The sequence below is a fragment of the Cottoperca gobio genome, unplaced genomic scaffold (genome assembly GCF_900634415.1).
Source record: "Cottoperca gobio unplaced genomic scaffold, fCotGob3.1 fCotGob3_72arrow_ctg1, whole genome shotgun sequence".
Lineage (NCBI taxonomy): Eukaryota > Metazoa > Chordata > Actinopteri > Perciformes > Bovichtidae > Cottoperca > Cottoperca gobio.
In genome coordinates, this window is record NW_021167064.1 from 11641 (window position 1) to 31261 (window position 19621).

The window sequence follows — 19621 nt, forward strand, 5'->3', positions numbered from 1 at the left end:
ACATTAATGTGTGTGTTACATGTTCATGTTACATTAATGTGTGTGTTACATGTTCCTGTTGCATTAATGTGTGTGTTACATGTTCCTGTTACATTAATGTGTGTGTTACATGTTCCTGTTGCATTAATGTGTGTGTTACATGTTCCTGTTACATTAATGTGTGTGTTACATGTTCCTGTTACATTAATGTGTGTGTTACATGTTCCTGTTACATTAATGTGTGTGTTACATGTTCCTGTTACATTAATGTGTGTGTTACATGTTCCTGTTGCATCAATGTGTGTGTTACATGTTCCTGTTGCATTAATGTGTGTGTTACATGTTCATGTTGCATTAATGTGTGTGTTACATGTTCCTGTTACATTAATGTGTGTGTTACATGTTCCTGTTGCATTAATGTGTGTGTGTTACATGTTCCTGTTACATTAATGTGTGCGTTACATGTTCCTGTTACATTAATGTGTGCGTTACATGTTCCTGTTACATTAATGTGTGTGTTACATGTTCCTGTTACATTAATGTGTGTGTTACATGTTCCTGTTGCATTAATGTGTGTTACATGTTCCTGTTGCATTAATGTGTGTGTTACATGTTCCTGCTGCATTAATGTGTGTGTTACATGTTCCTGTTACATTAATGTGTGTGTTACATGTTCCTGTTACATTAATGTGTGTGTTACATGTTCCTGTTACATTAATGTGTGTGTTACATGTTCCTGTTACATTAATGTGTGTGTTACATGTTCCTGTTAGATTAATGTGTGTGTTACATGTTCCTGTTACATTAATGTGTGTGTTACATGTTCCTGTTAGATTAATGTGTGTGTTACATGTTCCTGTTACATCAATGTGTGTGTTACATGTTCCTGCTACATTAATGTGTGTGTTACATGTTCCTGTTACATTAATGTGTGTGTTACATGTTCCTGTTAGATTAATGTGTGTGTTACATGTTCCTGTTAGATTAATGTGTGTGTTACATGTTCCTGTTACATCAATGTGTGTGTTACATGTTCCTGTTAGATTAATGTGTGTGTTACATGTTCCTGTTAGATTAATGTGTGTGTTACATGTTCCTGTTACATTAATGTGTGTGTTACATGTTCCTGTTACATTAATGTGTGTGTTACATGTTCCTGTTACATTAATGTGTGTTTTACATGTTCCTGTTACATTAAATAATAATAATAATAACAAACGTAATAATAACAATAACAAAAATAATCATAATAACAACAATAATAATAATAACAACAATAACTAAATTAATAATAATTACAAAAATTAATAATAATAATAATAATAATAATAATAACAACAATAATAATAATAAGGCCTGATAATGTTTTGTCCCTCTGGTGGTTGTTGAAGGTTCTCACCTCCCTGTCCTCCGGCGGGGACGTTCATGGTGGCCAGGATGCTCTGCAGGTCCCTCAGCTGGATGGGCTGGGAGGGATTGGCGGCCCCCGCTGCCACAGCGGACACAACGGGGGTGGTGGGGGTGGTGGCGGTGGGGGAGGCCGCTGAGGTGGCGGAGGGAGTGATGGGGGTGGTCGGCGCCTGGGTGGAGCCGAGGCGGCTGGTTGCAGAGGTGGAGGTCGGGGTGACGGCTGTGGACGGACTGAGAGGACAGAGAAACATCACGGCACAAATACATAATAACAAAATGCTACAGTCGTTTATTAATGAAGAGAAAACACAACAACTTAATTATTGTTTACTAAATTTTAGGAATTTAAAACATTTTACAGTTTGGGGTATCTCAGTAACATTAATTCTGATGCATTTTTATTTTTTGTGCCAAAAAAACAGGAAAATATAATTTATTATCAAACATGTGGAGAAGTGATGAGATCTGGAGGAAAATCATTCCACTTCCAAAATAAATTTCAATAAACGGCAAAATAATTAATATTGCAACCAAACAACCAAACGGGCCCCAAAAGCTGCTTAAGATCAAATACAGTGTTTAAAGAGGTGACGTTTGTTGTATAGTAATAATAACAATCATAATAATAACAACAACAAGTTACCTGGTGGAGGAGTTGCTGGCTGCAGGGACGCTGCTGCTGCTGCTGCTGCTGCTTCCCAGGAGATTTGCCAGTCCTGGACCAGCCAGCGCCCCGAGACCCCCTGATGATGCAAACAGCCACGTTATTCTCTGGAGAGCTTTTAAATACATTTACCAAGATCTTCTCCTCCGTCAGCGAGCAGCTACGTACCGATCCCGCCCAGTCCAGTCGGTCCAATGAGCTGCATGAGCTGGTTGTGGCTCATGTTACCCAGAAGGCTTTGCAGGCCGCCTTCTCCTGCACATGAAATAACATCCAGAACACGAACAATAATCTGGATATATATCTATATCTATATCTATATATATGGATATAGATATATATTACACAAACTCGCTGTGGCACACACAACATTTAGGCAAACACTCAATATGATTATTTTAGTGTTTTATTTTAATATGTATCCACCCTGTGTAGGAAGCCTGAATAAATAATAAATAATAAGAAGCCTGAATAATATCTTAATAAATAATAAGAAGCCTGAATATAGAATCCTTTACCTCCCAGAGCAGACAGGTCGTGTCCTCCGCTGCCGCCGCTCCCCAGAGCGCCCGGCATGGGGGGGTTGTTGAGATACTCGTTCACTTTACGACAATGCTCCTCGTCTTTCTCAGACTTCGGCTCCTGAAATGAGAAAGAAGTAAAACTCAGAGAAGTTTCATCTGAACTCTGAAACATAAACGGTTTAGTTTCATTACAGAATTTATATGTTTAGCACATCCTGCACTAAACTCATATTGTACATATTTGTTATATTACATTATATTATATAATGTAATATAATATAATGTAACAAAATGTAATATAATATAATATAAATTATATTACATTATGTTATATTACATTATATTACATAACATATTACATTACATTACATTACATTATCCATCCATCCATCGTCTACCTCTTATCTGGGATCGGGTCGCGGGGGCAGCAGCTCCAGTAAGGAACCCCAATCTTCCCTTCTCCGGGCCACATCCTCCAGCTCCGACTGGGGGATCCTGAGGCGTTCCCAGTGAGGAGATATAATCTCTCCACCGAGTCCTGGGTCTTCCCCGGGGTCTCCTCCCAGCTGGACGTGCCTGGAACACCTCCCTAGGGAGGCGCCCAGGTGGCATCCTTACTAGATGCCCGAACCACCTCAACTGGCTCCTTTCAACGTAAAGGAGCAGCGGCTCTACTCCGAGTCTCTCACGGATGGCTGAGCTTCTCACCCTATCTCTAAGGGAGACGCCAGCCACCCGTCCTCCTTTCCAGTACCTTGGAGTAGACTTTACGAGGGAGGCTGAGAAGTGTGATACCCCTGTAGTTGGCACACACTCTCTGGTCCCCCTTTTTAAATAGGGGAACCACCACCCCGGTCTGCCAACCCCTAGGCACTGTCCCAGACTTCCACGCAATGTTGACGAGGCGTGTCCACCAAGACAGCCCCTCAACACCCAAAGCCTTCAGCATTTCTGGACGGATCTCATCAACCCCTGCGGCTTTGCCACTGTGGAGTTGTTTGACTACCTCAGTGACTTCCATCAGGGAAATTGACAATGATCCCCCATCAGCTTCCAGCTCTGCCTCAACCATAGAGGGCGTGTTAGTCGGATTCAGGAGTTCCTCAAAGTGCTCCTTCCAGCGGCCGATAACCTTCTCAGTTGAAGTCAGCAGGGTCCCACCCTTGCTGTACACAGCTTGGATGGTTCCTCGCTTCCCCCCTCCTGAGGTGCCGGATGGTTTTCCAGAAGCACCTTGGTGCCGACCGAAAGTCCTTCTCCATAGCTTCTCCGAACTTCTCCCACACCCGCTGCTTTGCCTCTGACACGGCAGAAGCTGCCGCCCTTCTAGTCCTTCGATACCCTGCAACTGTTTCCGGAGTCCTCCCGGATAACATAACCCGGAAGGACTCCTTCTTCAGTCGGACGGCTTCCCTGACCACCGGGGTCCACCACGGTGTTCGAGGGTTACCGCCCCTTGAGGAACCTAAGACCTTGAGACCACAGCTCATCACCGCAGCTTCAGCAATAGAGGTTTTGAACATCGCCCACTCAGGTTCAATGCCCCCAACCTCCACAGGGATGGCTGAAAAACTCCGCCGGAGGTGTGAGTTAAAGATCCCCAGGACAGGGGCTTCCTCCAGACGTTCCCAGTTCACCCGCACTACCCATTTGGGTTTACCAGGTCTGTCCAGAGTCTTCCCCCACCCCTTGATCCAACTCACCACCAGATGGTGATCAGTCGACAGCTCCGCCCCTCTCTTCACCCGAGTGTCCAAAACATGCGGCCTCAGATCAGATGATACGATTACAAAATCGATCATTGACCTTTGGCCTAGGGTGCTCTGGTACCACGTGCACTTATGAGCATCCTTATGTTCGAACATGGTGTTTGTTAAGGCCATTCCATGACTAGCACAGAAGTCCAACAACAAACGACCGTTCGGGTTTAGATCAGGGAGGCCCTTCCTCCCAATCACGCCTCTCCAGGTGTCTCCATCGTTTCCCACGTGTGTCTCAAGGTCTTAGGTGCCTCAAGGGGCGGTAACCCTCGAACACCGTGGTGGACCCCGGTGGTCAGGGAAGCCGTCCAACTGAAGAAGGAGTCCTTCCGGGTTATGTTATCCGGGAGGACTCCGGAAACAGTTGCAGGGTACCGAAGGACTAGAAGGGCGGCAGCCTCTGCCGTGTCAGAGGCAAAGCCGATATTGAGGCGTAGTCGCGGAGGAGAGGGGTTGCCACCTGGGCGCCTCCCTAGGGAGGTGTTCCAGGCACGTCCAGCTGGGAGGAGACCCCGGGGAAGACCCAGAACTCGGTGGAGAGATTATATCTCCTCACTGGGAACGCCTCAGGATCCCCCAGTCGGAGCTGGAGGATGTGGCCCGGAGAAGGGAAGATTGGGGTTCCTTACTGGAGCTGCTGCCCCCGCGACCTGATCCCGGATAAGCGGTAGATGATGGATGGATTATAATGTAATATAATGTATTATAATATAATGTAATATAATATAATGTAATATAATGTAATATAATATAATGTAATGTAATGTAATGTAATATAATATAATGTAATATAATGTAATATAATATAATGTAATATAATGTAATATAATGTAATATAATGTAATATAATGTAATGTAGTATAATGTAATATAATGTAATATAATGTAATGTAGTATAATGTAATAAAATGTAATATAATGTAATGTAGTATAATGTAATATAATGTAATATAATGTAATGTAGTATAATATAATGTAATGTAATATAATGTAATGTAATATAATATAATATAATATAATATAATGTAATATAATGTAATATAATATAATGTAATATAATGTAATATAATATAATATAATATAATATAATATAATATAATATAATATAATGTAATATAATGTAATATAATATAATGTAATATAATGTAATATAATATAATATAATATAATATAATATAATGTAATATAATATAATGTAATATAATATAATATAATGTAATGTAGTATAATGTAATATAATATAATGTAATGTAGTATAATGTAATATAATGTAATGTAATGTAATATAATATAATGTAATATATATATATTTTTTATTATTATTACTATTTATTGATTATTGTCGAGCTGCAGTGTAAACAGTTCTCAGTGTGCAGACTGTCAGCTGACCTGACATTTTGGAGCAGAACAGCAGCAGTTTTATTTGAGGGCGGGTCCCACTCACAGTGAGTTCTAATGAGTTCTAGTGGCAGCAGGACGGTGTGTGTGTGTGTGTGTGTGTGTGTGTGTGTGTGTGTGTGTGTGTGTGTGTGTGTGTGTGTGTGTGTGTTAAAATAAACTACAGTGTGTGTTGATGGGACAGCTGTGTCTCACTGAGGAGCTTTAATGAGGAAGAGGTCTGGAGCTACTGCGGCAAGAAGAAGTGAAACATGAACATGTTTTGTACCTGCATCCAGAAGAAAAGCCTCTTGGAGCCGGCCTTGAACTTCAGCACGAAGACTCGGCCGGTGGTGCACTGGCTCACACGCTTGAACTCGCAGTCATCAGGGAAGATGATCAGGTCCTGGAGCAGCACGAGACACGGGAGAGATCTTCTTTACATGCACACACTGATACTTGTTCAAGAAGACTCATATAAAACCTGCTACAACAGGAAGAGGAAGTCACTCGTTAAATTCACTGGAGGATTTTAAACACATTTTTGAGAACAACACAAATTGTGAGAAAGATTTGATTTGTGTTCAGACTGCGTTTGCTAGTTTCAGTTTAGTTTAATATATTTAGTTTGTTTTTGTCACAAAGTCTTACTACATGTGGTTCGTCTCCTTTTTTCTGTAGTGATATATTACAGCTAAAAAACTAGAACTAGAATTAATTTAAAGATATATATATATACTAGTTAGTTAGCAATATGTATTGAAGTGAGCTTATATATATAACCCATGTTTATTTTTAATGTTTGTGTTATTGGTTATTTCCAGTGTTATTATGTCGTCTTACGTGTCTGCAAATAAAATAAATAAATACAAATAAAAATGAATTACTGCAAAGTCGAAAAGCATAAATATAGAACAGAAAATGACAAAAAGAATTAGAAAAATAAAATGCTAAGAAAATGTAAAATATGTCTGTTTTAAGATCAAAGAGCTGTGGGCCAGATATAAAGTCTGTTTTAAATACTTTCATGTTGAATATTATATATATATATATATATATATATATATATATAAATAAAGTAAATTAAAAAACAATATACATATATATAAAAAAAAAAATATATATATATATATATATATATAAATATATAAAAAATATATATAAATATAAATAAATTAAACAATATATATATATAAATTAAAATTAATATATATATATATGAACATAAATTTATTAAAAAACTACATATATGTATATATATATATACATATATAAATAATGGAGTCTTTGGTCTGCTTGGCTTTGTGTTGTCATGTTGTTTTGTATCGTATGAATATTGTAACCGTGTGTTGAAACACTTGATGTTGACAGGCTCCACCCACATCGTCCACGTTGGTGGTGGTGCGGTCCTTCCAGCAGAAGTGGATGAGCGAGTCGTCGGTCTGCTGGATGTACACCTGACCTTTGCGCTTGTCGGGCGTCACCGTGCTGCCCTTCATGGTCATCTTACCAGCACGAAACTCCACCAGGTACTTGCTGGAGGAGCCGCGGGAGCCGGACACCATGCTGGGGAACAACGCTCCAGAGGCCATGATGAAGAGGAGAGACGTCTGAAGAGAACGAGAGGAAGGACTGCGAGTTACACAGAAACACAGAGACTCATGAGGCTGAAGTCAGCAGCGGGAGGGTTTCATACGACGACTTTAAACTCTGAAGCTCATCCTCTGTAGAACATTTCACATTCACGATGTCTAATTATTAATTGTCCCTCGCTTAGTTTTTCCACGTGTTTGTTGAATGTTACTGATTGTGTGTGTATATATATATATATATATATATATATATATATATATATATATATATATATATATATATATATATATATATATATATATATATATATATATATATATATATATATATATATACACATATGTTCTGTGCTTCTTGTCGTCAGTACTGTACTGTTGGTTAAGTCGTATCCGCCTGCAGCTTCTTGACCTCTCCGGTCACATTCCTTTTTCTTTATTATTATTTGGATTTTATGTGTGCAAACAAATTAAATAAACATAAAAATCAAGTACTGCAAAGTTAAGAAACAGAAATGAAGAATAATACATTTTACAAGAAAAATACTTTGAACAGATGTTTATTGCTTTTATTATTTTTATTTATAATTAATATCTTGCTTCTGTTTGGTTAATATCCCACTTTTGCTTTCTATCAAAGCACTTAATAAAATAAAATGATCATGAGTTTTCATAATATTATAAGTTTTATTATTATTATTATTATTATTATTATTATTATTATTATTATTATTATTATTATTATTATGTCTATGTCTATGATGTTATTGTATTTATCCCTCAACCTTTTCTTCCTCTTTGCTTCTTTGACTCGAGCGTAACAATTGATTTTCCTCTGGGATCAATAAAGTTCTTATTTCATGAGTTTGTATTTTTCACTGAAATCTGATCATTTTAAAACTTGTTCTCTACGAACTAGAAAATTACTGTAAAAAATATGTTTAGCTATTCGTTGTAAATTTCTTCGAGGAGAGTTAAATAATAACAAATCAACCAGAGAAGATGATAAATGAGAATATAATAAATAAGAATATAAAAAATAAGAATATAAAAAAGAATATAATAAATAAGAATATGAGAAATAAGATGATAAATGATAATATGATAAATAAGAATATAATAAATAAGAATATAATAAATAAGAATATAAAAAAGAATATAATAAATAAGAATATGAGAAATAAGAATATGAGAAATAAGATGATAAATGATAATATGATAAATAAGAATATAAAAAATAAGAATATAATAAATAAGAAGATGATAAATGAGAATATAATAAATAAGAATATAAAAAATAAGAATATAATAAATAAGAATATGAGAAATAAGAATATGAGAAATAAGAATATGAGAAATAAGAATATAATAAATAAGAAGATGATAAATAAGAATATAATAAATAAGAATATGATAAATGAGAATATAATAAATAAGAATATAATAAATAAGAATAAATAAGAATATGAGAAATAAGAATATAATAAATAAGAAGATGATAAATGAGAATATAATAAACAAGAATATAAAAAATAAGAATATAATAAATAAGAATATGAGAAATAAGAATATGAGAAATAAGAATATAATAAATAAGAATATAATAAATGAGAATATAATAAATAAGACTATAAAAATAAGAATATAATAAATAAGAATATAATAAATAAGAATATGATAAATAAGAAGATGATAAATAAGAATATAATAAATAAGACTATAAAAAATAAGAATATAATAAATAAGAATATAATAAATGAGAATATGATAAATAAGAATATAATAAATGAGAATATGATAAATAAGCAGATTTTAGATCTCAGAGTAAACAGCAGCCACAGATGACTCTGCATCCTGCCGCGAGCCCCCTGTTTTCACCTCCATGAGCTCACCACGGAGCTGCACTTTTACATCTCACACACGTGGAATAAAAACACACCTGGTCTCTATGTTATTAATTAAATATATATATATATATATATATCAGAAAACAAGACGTTTATACTTACATGTACTCACTGAAATGTCGTGCAGCCGCAGAGCAAGCTAACACTGAGGATGATAGTAATTGGATGTCTGGCGCCGGTGCTTCACTGTGATTGGTCGAACAGTGTGCCAATAATGGGGGCTTTAAATGTCCATGAGCATGTTCGGTAGAGAGGACACAGTTGTTTATTTTATTGAATAAAGATTTTCTTTTAATAGAAATGAATCAGATTCAGCAGGCTTTACTTTTTTACTATTCCCCCCATAAAGATATAATCTGGAAAAACAGTAATAACAACAAAATAATAGATACAAATAATTTGTTTCATGATAAAAGGAAAATGTATATATTATATTTATATATTATCCAATTTGTTCCCAGTCAAATACAAAGATTGTGTTTATGTAATATGGGCCGATTCCACTGGTACAATTGAGAGAAATGTAACGAGTTAAATCTATTTCTTAAAAGCTTATATATTTTATTTAAATGTATTTTTTATGACCTATATATTACAAAGCTTAGCAACAAGTCTAACCTCTACTGTTCTTGTGTTTTATTTGGATGGATGGATGGATACTTTATTTATCCCGAGGGAAATTCAGGCATCCAGTAGCTTAAAACGTGACATACAATAATTACCCATCTACCCCCACCCTCCCAAGAGAACAAGAGGAGTTGTATAGTCTTGTGGCCAGGGGGACAGGGACAGCAGTCTGTGGAGCAGAACAGGGACAGCAGTCTGTGGAGCAGAACAGGGACAGCAGTCTGTGGAGCAGGACAGGGACAGCAGTCTGTGGAGCAGAACAGGGACAGCAGTCTGTGGAGCAGGACAGGGACAGCAGTCTGTGGAGCAGGACAGTAGTCTATAGAGCGGGACCGAGACACCAGTCTGTGGAGCAGAACAGAAGTCTGTGGAGCAGGACAGGGACAGCAGTCTGTGGAGCAGGACAGGCACAGCATTCTGTGGAGCATATTTAATAACACTTCGTTATTAAATATGATCAACCTGTCTCTATTATCTGGCTACGTACCACAATCCTTTAAAGTAGCTGTAATAAAACCACTTCTTAAAAAGCCTGGTCTTGATCCAGAGGGTTTAGCCAACTATAGGCCGATATCTAACCTTCCCTTTCTCGCTAAGATCCTTGAGAAAGCAGTCGCAAAACAGTTGTGTGACTTTTTACATAATAATAGTTTATTTGAGGTTTTTCAATCTGGATTTAGAGTTCATCATAGCACAGAGACGGCCCTGGTGAAAGTTACCAATGACCTTCTATTGGCATCAGACAAAGGACTTGTCTCTGTTCTTGTCTTGTTAGACCTCAGTGCTGCTTTCCACACTGTTGATCAGGACATTCTACTACAGAGACTGGAACATTGTGTTGGCATAAAAGGAACCGCACTAAGCTGGTTCAAGTCCTATTTATCTGAGCGATCTCAATTTGTACTTGTTAACGATAAATCCTCCATGACAGCCAAAGTCAGTCTTGGAGTTCCGCAGGGTTCTGTACTTGGACCGATTCTATTCACCTTATATATGCTTCCTTTGGGCAATATTATAAGGAACCACTCTATAAACGTTCATTGTTATGCGGATGATACCCAATTATATCTATCAATTAAACCAGATGAAACCAATCAATTGGCTAAACTTCAAGCCTTAAGGATATGAAAACTTGGATGTCTAGCAACTTCTTGATGTTAAACAGACAAAACTGAAGTTATTATACTTGGCCCTAAACGCCTCCGAAACGCATTTTCTAATGACAGAAGCTCTGGATGGCATTAACTTGGCCTCCAGCACCACTGTAAGGAATCTTGGCGTCATCTTTGATCAAGATCTGTCGTTTAACTCCCACATAAAACAAATCTCAAGGACTGCCTTCTTTCATCTACGTAACATTGCAAACATAACATCCTGTCTCAAAATGATGCAGAAAAACTAGTCCATGCATTTGTTACTTCAAGGCTGGATTACTGCAACTCATTGTTATCAGGTTGTCCCAAAAAGTCGCTTAAGACTCTTCAGTTGATTCAAAATGCAGCGGCACGTGTATTGACTAGAACAAGGAAACGGGATCATATTACTCCTGTATTAGCTGCTCTGCACTGGCTCCCGGTAAAATACAGAATAGAATTCAAAATCCTTCTCCTGACTTACAAATCAATTAATGGTCAGGCTCCAGCATATCTTAAAGATCTCATAGTACCTTATAAACCAACTAGAGCATTGCGCTCCCAGACTGCAGGGTTACTTGTGGTTCCTAGAGTCTCTAAGAGTACAATGGGAGCCAGAGCCTTCAGCTATCAAGCTCCTCTCCAGTGGAACCAGCTTCCAGTTTGTGTTCGGGAGGCAGACACACTCTCCACATTTAAGAGTAGGCTAAAGACTTTCCTTTTTGATAAAGCTTATAGTTAGGGCTGGCTCAGGTTTGCCCTGGATCAGCCCCTAGTTATGCTGCTATAGGCTTAGACTGCCGGGGGACACCTCCCTGCTCTCTTCCTTCTCTTCCTCTCTCCTCCCCTCCCTCTCTTCTTCTCCCTCTCTATCTGTATGCATTTATGTAAATGTATGTTACTAACTCACCATCCGGGGCATCATCCCCGGAGTGTCTGTCTCTCATGTGGCAGGTTGCCACTGATAAAGTTTACGTCAGGATCAGGAATCGTGGCTGCGCCTGCTGCCCTGGTCCTGCTGGACACCGGGAAGCCTTTTTGACATTTTCCTGGATTCATCCAAACTTTCTCTTTTTCAACACAACATCATTTCTGTCAAATGTTGTATTTGTACTATGTTGTTTATCCTGTACACACGACATCTATTGCACGTCTGTCCGTCCTGGGAGAGGGATCCCTCCTCAGTTGCTCTCCCTGAGGTTTCTTCCATTTTTTCCCCTTTAATTTTGGGGTTTCTTTTAGGAAGTTTTTCCTTGTGCGATGTGAGGGTCTAAGGACAGAGGATGTCGTAACCTGTACAGTCTGTAAAGCACACTGAGACAAATGTATAATTTGTGATATTGGGCTATACAAATAAATTTGATTTGATTTGATTTGATTTGACAGGGACAGCTGTCTGTGGAGCAGGAAAGGGACAGCAGTGTGTGGAGCATGACAGCAGTCTGTGGAGCGGAACAGGGACAACAGTCTGTGGAGGAGGACGGGGACATCAGTCTGTGGAGCAGGACAGGGACAACAGTCTGTGGAGGAGGACAGGGACAGCAGTCTGTGGAGAAGGACAGGGACAGCAGTCTGTGGAGAAGGACAGGGACAGCAGTGTGTGGAGCAGGAAAGGGACAGCAGTCTGTGGAGCATGACAGAAGTCTGTGGAGCGGGACAGGGACAGTAGTCTGTGGAGCGGGACAGAGACAGCAGTCTGTGGAGCAGGACAGGGACAGCAGTCTGTGGAGCAGAACAGGGACAGCAGTCTGTGGAGGAGGACAGGGACAGTGGTCTGTGGAGAAGGACAGGGAAAAGAGTCTGTGGAGCAGGACAGGGACAGCAGTCTGTGGAGCAGGACAGCAGTCTGTGGAGCAGGAAGGGACAGCAGTGTGTGGAACGGGACAAAGACAGCAGTCTGTGGACCGGAACAGGGACAGCAGTCTGTGGAGGAGGACAGGAACAGCAGTCTGTGGAGCAGGACAGGGACAGCAGTCTGTGGAGGAGGACAGGGACAGCAGTCTGTGGAGAAGGACAGGGACAGCAGTGTGTGGAGCAGGAAAGGGACAGCAGTCTGTGGAGCGGGACAGAGGCACCAGACTGTGGAGCAGGACAGAAGTCTGTGGAACGGGACAGAGACAGCAGTCTGTGGAGCAGGACAGGGACAGCAGTCTGTGGACCAGAACAGGGACAACAGTCTGTGGAGCAGGAAGGGACAGCAGTGTGTGGAACGGGACAAAGACAGCAGTCTGTGGAGCAGGACAGGGACAGCAGTCTGTGGAGAAGAACAGGGATAGCAGTCTGTGGAGCCAAACAGGGACATCAGTCTGTAGAGAGGGACAGAGACAGCAGTCTGCGGAGCAGGACAGGGACAGCAGTTTGTGGAGCGGGACAGGGACAGTAGTCTGTGGAAAGGGACAGAGACAGCAGTCTGTGGAGCGGAATAGGGACAGCAGTCTGTAGAGGAGGACAGGGACAGCAATCTGTGGAGCAGCAAAGGGACAGAAGTCTGTGGAGCAGGACAGGGACAGCAGTCTGTGGAGCAGGACAGGGACAACAGTCTGTGGAGGAGGACAGGGACAGCAGTCAGGACAGGGACAGAAGTCTGTGGAGCACGACAGGGACAGCAGGACAGGGACGGCAGTCTGTGGAGCAGGACAGGGACAGCAGTCTGTGGAGCAGGACAGGGACAGCAGTCTGTGGAGAAGAACAGGGATAGCAGTCTGTGGAGCCGAACAGGGACAGCAGTCTGTAGAGAGGGACAGAGACAGCAGTCTGTGGAGCAGGACAGGGACAGCAGTTTGTGGAGCGAGACAGGGACAGTAGTCTGTGGAGCAGGACAGGGACAGTAGTCTGTGGAAAGGGACAGAGACAGCAGTCTGTGGAGCGGAACAGGGACAGCAGTCTGTAGAGGAGGACAGGGGCAGCATTCTGTGGAGCAGGATAGGGACAACAGTCTGTGGAGGAGGATGGGGACAGCACTCTGTGGAGCAGGACGGGGACAGCAGTCTGTGGAGCGGGACGGGGACAGTAGTCTGTGAAGCAGGATGGGGACAGCAGTCTGTGGAGCGGGACAGAGACAGCAGTCTGTGGAGTAGGACAGGGACAGTAGTCTGTGGAGCGGGACAGAAGTCTGTGGAGTGGGACAGGGACAGTAGTCTGTGGAGCAGGACAGAGACAGCAGTCTGTGGAGCAGGACAGGGACAGCAGTCTGTGGAGCAGAACAGGGACAACAGTCTGTGGAGCAGGATAGGGACAGCAGTCTGTGGAACGGGACAAAGACAGCAGTCTGTGGAGCAGGACAGGGACAGCAGTCTGTGGAGGAGGACAGGGACAGCAGTCTGTGGAACGGGACAGAGACAGCAGTCTGTGGAGCAGGACAGGGACAGCAGTCTGTGGAGGAGGACAGGGACAGCAGTCTGTGGAGAAGGACAGGGAAAGCAGTCTGTGGAGCAGGACAGAGACAACAGTCTGTGGAGCAGGACAGGGACAGCAGTCTGTGGAGCAGGACAGCAGTCTGTGGAGCAGGACAGGGACAGCACTCTGTGGAGCAGGACAGGGACAGCAGTCTGTGGAGGACAGGGACAGCAGTCTGTGGAGCAGGACAGCAGTCTTTGGAGCAGGACAGGGACAACAGTCTGTGGAGGACAGGGACAGCAGTCTGTGGAGCAGGACAGCAGTCTTTGGAGCAGGACAGGGACAACAGTCTGTGGAGGAGGACAGGGACAGCAGTCTGTGGAGAAGGACACAGGTTGCAGGTGTGGCCTGATCCTCCGGAAGTCCACCACCAGCTCCTTGGTCTTGGAGGTGTTCAGCTGCAGATGGTTCGACTTGGACCACCTCACGAAGTCCTCCACCAGGCTCCTGTACTCCCCCTCTTGTACATTCCTGACCCAGCCGACGATCACAGTGTCATCAGTGTTTCTGCATGTGGCAGAGCTCAGAGTTGTGCTGGAAGTCAGAGGTGTAGATGGTGAACAAGACAGGGGAGAGTACGGTCCCCTGTGGCGCTCCAGTGCTGCTGACCACAGTGTCGGACGTGCAGCCTTTCAGCCTGACGTACTGTGGTCTCTCTGTGAGGTAGTCCGTGATCCATCTCACCAGATGTGAGTCCACCCTCATCTCTGTCAGCTTATCTCTCAGGAGTAGGGGCTGGATGGTGTTAAAGGTGCTGGAGAAATCAAAGAACATCATTCTCACCGCTTAATGTACTTTAATCTTAATGTACGTTTTATCTTAATGTACTTTAATCTATTACATACATTTTCTTTTTTATCTTTGTCAATTTGTATTTAATTTAATAACTTTTTTACTTGTTTTTTGAAGATTCTCTTTCTGGTCAACAAATAATCCTGTATCTGTAATATCATGTTTCATATTTGTGATTGGACATGAATGTGGTTTTGTGTATTTCTTTTGTTAACACAATGATGTACTAAATTAATCTGAAACGAGTCTGACCTCCATCCTGTTCTCATACGTCTTTGGATCAAAGAGCATCTTTGTGAAGTAGCACTCCTCGTCGACTGGCATTTGTTTTCTATATAAGTTATAATTGATCAAATTTCGATGAGTTGAGAATATTTCCCATCTCAGATTGAATGAAAATAGATTTTAAAAGTTTCCTATAATTCATAGAAACAGGGAAAATATATTTTTCTGAAGTGAATGCATCACTTCCGTACAGAGATCAGAAAAAGTAAAGAAAACACAGAATGTTGTGAAGCAGCAACATTAAAAATCATCGTGTGATCTTTATTAGGGTTTAAATAACCCTCTGATGTCAAACAATGCTGTTAAAGTGAGCGCTCAAAAACAACGACAGGTATTTCAATAGTCCATAATTTATTTCTGAAATATGCCATGTATGCATATGGTTGTATGTGGATATCAGTAAGAGGAGAAAGCAAAGAACAAGGAGGTCAATGAACACACATGTAAACAGTTTAGATGCTCGACAAAACAGGAGGGTCAAGAGAAATCAGAGCGAACCTGTTGCTGTGAGTCTGCAAAGTGCTTTGAATTCAGAGTCGAGGGGGGTAGGATATATTTTCACTGTACAGTATGTGCATTGGACTGTGAGCGTAAATGTGCAGTTTATGCAACATAAGTGCTGAACACACATCTATATTCTGTCTAACAAGCGTTACATCATCAGCACACGACATTCAGTACCTGCTGCCTCTGAAGCGTCTGAAGCTAAACACAAGCTTTTATTTCTATTCTTCACATTTAGGAGGAAAGACTGGATCACAGAAGCTCTGAGAGGCAAGTGAGGAAATAAAGTCTGATCATAAAAATTCTCTCCAGTGTTTATGACTAAAAACAGGTGAAAATAAAGTTTTTATAGATTTTCTGTTTGTTGTTGTATTACTCATCCCGGCCACTAGAGGCAGAAATATATATATATATATATATATATATATATATATATATATATATATATATATATATATATATATATATATATATATTATATATATATATATATATATATATAAATATATATATTATATATATATATATATATATTATATATATATATATATATTATATATATATATATATATATATTATATATATATATATATATATATATATAATATATAATGTATACTATCTATATATATATATATATATATATATATATATATATATATATATATATAATATATATAATATATATATTATATAGTTTATCTATAATATATATCTGTATATTATATATATATTATATATATATATACTATAAATATAATAATAATATATGTATTTTTTTTTTATCCCGTTTTCACAGATAAATTATTACCTTAGAAATATTATCCTCATAAAACTTTTTCCCACCTCACAAAAAAATAAGATTTCTCACCTGTTTTCACAGATTACATTTGTATTAACTAAATAATCATAGAAAAGATATTGTTCTCAGATTTTTTAAAAATACAAATTACTTAATTCACAACCATAACTTTGGATGGATGTTTTTTAAATTCATCATGAGACAAACACAGGCCTGATGAACCATGACAGGAGAGAGGAAACGTTTACCTTCCAGGGCATTACACATGTTCTAGGTTCATACATTACACACACACAGGACTGATGACGCCAGTGAAAGGAGAGAGAGGAAACGTTACCTCAGGGAACATTACACATTTTCTCGTTCTCACTACATATACAACACAGGATGATGACACCATGACAGGAGAGAGAGGAAACGTTACCTTCAGGGACTACACACATGTCTCTGTCTCACTACATATACAAACAAGAGGGATGACACCATGGACAGAGGGAGAGAGAGGAGGAACGTCCTTCAGGACACAATACACATTCGTCGTGTCTACGTTTACATATACAACACAGGACTGATGCACCAGACAGGGAAGAGAGAGAGAGAACGTTTACCTTCAGTGAACATACACATTCTCTGTCTCACTACAATATTACAACACAGGACTGATGGACACCAGCAGGAGAGACGAGAAAAGGTTACTTCAGAAAACATTACACCATGTCTCTGTCACACCTCACATAAAAAACACAGGACTGATGACCATGACAGGGAGAGAGGAACGTTACCTCGGGACCATACACCTTTCTCTGTCACACTACATAGTACAACACAGGACTGTGACACCATGACAGGAGAGAGAGAGAAACGTTACCTTGGTGAACATTACACAGCTCTTCTGTCTCACGACATATACAACAACAGGACTGATGACACCATGACACGGAGAGAGAGGAACGTTAATCTTCAGGACATTAACAAGAACACAGTTGCTCTGTCTCACTACATAGACAACACAGGACTGATGACACCATGACAGAGAAGAGAGGAAACGTTACCTTCAGGAACATTACACATGTCTCTGTCCTCACTACATATACAACACAGGACTGATGAAACCATGACAGGAGAGAGAGGAAACGTTACCTTCAGGGACATTACACATTCTCTGTCTCACTACATATACAACACAGGACTGATGACACCATGACAGGAGAGAGAGGAAACGTTACCTTCAGGAACATTACACATGTCTCTGTCTCACTACATATACAACACAGGACTGATGACACCATGACAGGAAGAGAGAGGAAACGTTACCTTCAGGAACATTACAACATTTCTCTGTCTCACTACATATACAACACAGGACTGATGACACCATGACAGGAGAGAGAGGAAACGTTACCTTCAGGGACATTACACATGTCTCTGTCTCACTACATATACAACACAGGACTGATGACACCATGACAGGAGAGAGAGGAAACGTTACCTTCAGGGACATTACACATGTCTCTGTCTCACTACATATACAACACAGGACTGATGACACCATGACAGGAGAGAGAGGAAACGTTACCTTCAGGGACATTACACATGTCTCTGTCTCACTACATATACAACACAGGACTGATGACACCATGACAGGAGAGAGAGGAAACGTTACCTTCAGGGAACATTACACATGTCTCTGTCTCACTACATATACAACACAGGACTGATGACACCATGACAGGAGAGAGAGGAAACGTTACCTTCAGGGACATTACACATGTCTCTGTCTCACTACATATACAACACAGGACTGATGACACCATGACAGGAGAGAGGAAACGTTACCTTCAGGAACATTACACATGTCTCTGTCTCACTACATATACAACACAGGACTGATGACACCATGACAGGAGAGAGGAAACGTTACCTTCAGGGACATTACACATGTCTCTGTCTCACTACATATACAACACAGGACTGATGACACCATGACAGGAGAGAGAGGAAACGTTACCTTCAGGGACATTACACATGTCTCTGTCTCACTACATATACAACACAGGACTGATGACACCATGACAGGAGAGAGAGGAAACGTTACCTTCAGGAACATTACACATTTCTCTGTCTCACTACATATACAACACAGGACTGATGACACCATGACAGGAGAGAGAGGAAACGTTACCTTCAGGACATTACACATGTCTCTGTCTCACTACATATACAACACAGGACTGATGACACCATGACAGGAGAGAGAGGAAACGTTACCTTCAGGGAACATTACACATGTCTCTGTCTCACTACATATACAACACAGGACTGATGACACCATGACAGGAGAGAGAGGAAACGTTACCTTCAGGGACATTACACATTTCTCTGTCTCACTACATATACAACACAGGACTGATGACACCATGACAGGAGAGAGGAAACGTTACCTTCAGGGACATTACACATTTCTCTGTCTCACTACATATACAACACAGGACTGATGACACCATGACAGGAGAGAGAGGAAACGTTACCTTCAGGGACATTACACATTTCTCTGTCTCACTACATATACAACACAGGACTGATGACACCATGACAGGAGAGAGAGGAAACGTTACCTTCAGGAACATTACACATTTCTCTGTCTCACTACATATACAACACAGGACTGATGACACCATGACAGGAGAGAGAGGAAACGTTACCTTCAGGGACATTACACATGTCTCTGTCTCACTACATATACAACACAGGACTGATGACACCATGACAGGAGAGAGAGGAAACGTTACCTTCAGGAACATTACACATGTCTCTGTCTCACTACATATACAACACAGGACTGATGACACCATGACAGGAGAGAGAGGAAACG

General features: G+C 40.4%; 1 protein-coding gene across 1 annotated transcript; it reads right to left on the bottom strand.

Moving 5' to 3' along the window:
- Positions 1-1378: 1378 nt before the first annotated feature.
- On the bottom strand, positions 1379-9413 carry LOC115006260 (proteasomal ubiquitin receptor ADRM1-like; the record flags this gene model as incomplete). Its single annotated transcript, XM_029428388.1, has 7 exons — positions 9313-9413; positions 7097-7324; positions 6004-6120; positions 2572-2695; positions 2222-2308; positions 2033-2132; positions 1379-1620 (listed from the first exon to the last, which is right to left on the bottom strand). Coding segments are annotated over exons 2-7 (880 nt in total), but the record flags the coding sequence as incomplete, so codon positions are not given.
- Between the last annotated feature and the right edge of the window lie 10208 nt (positions 9414-19621).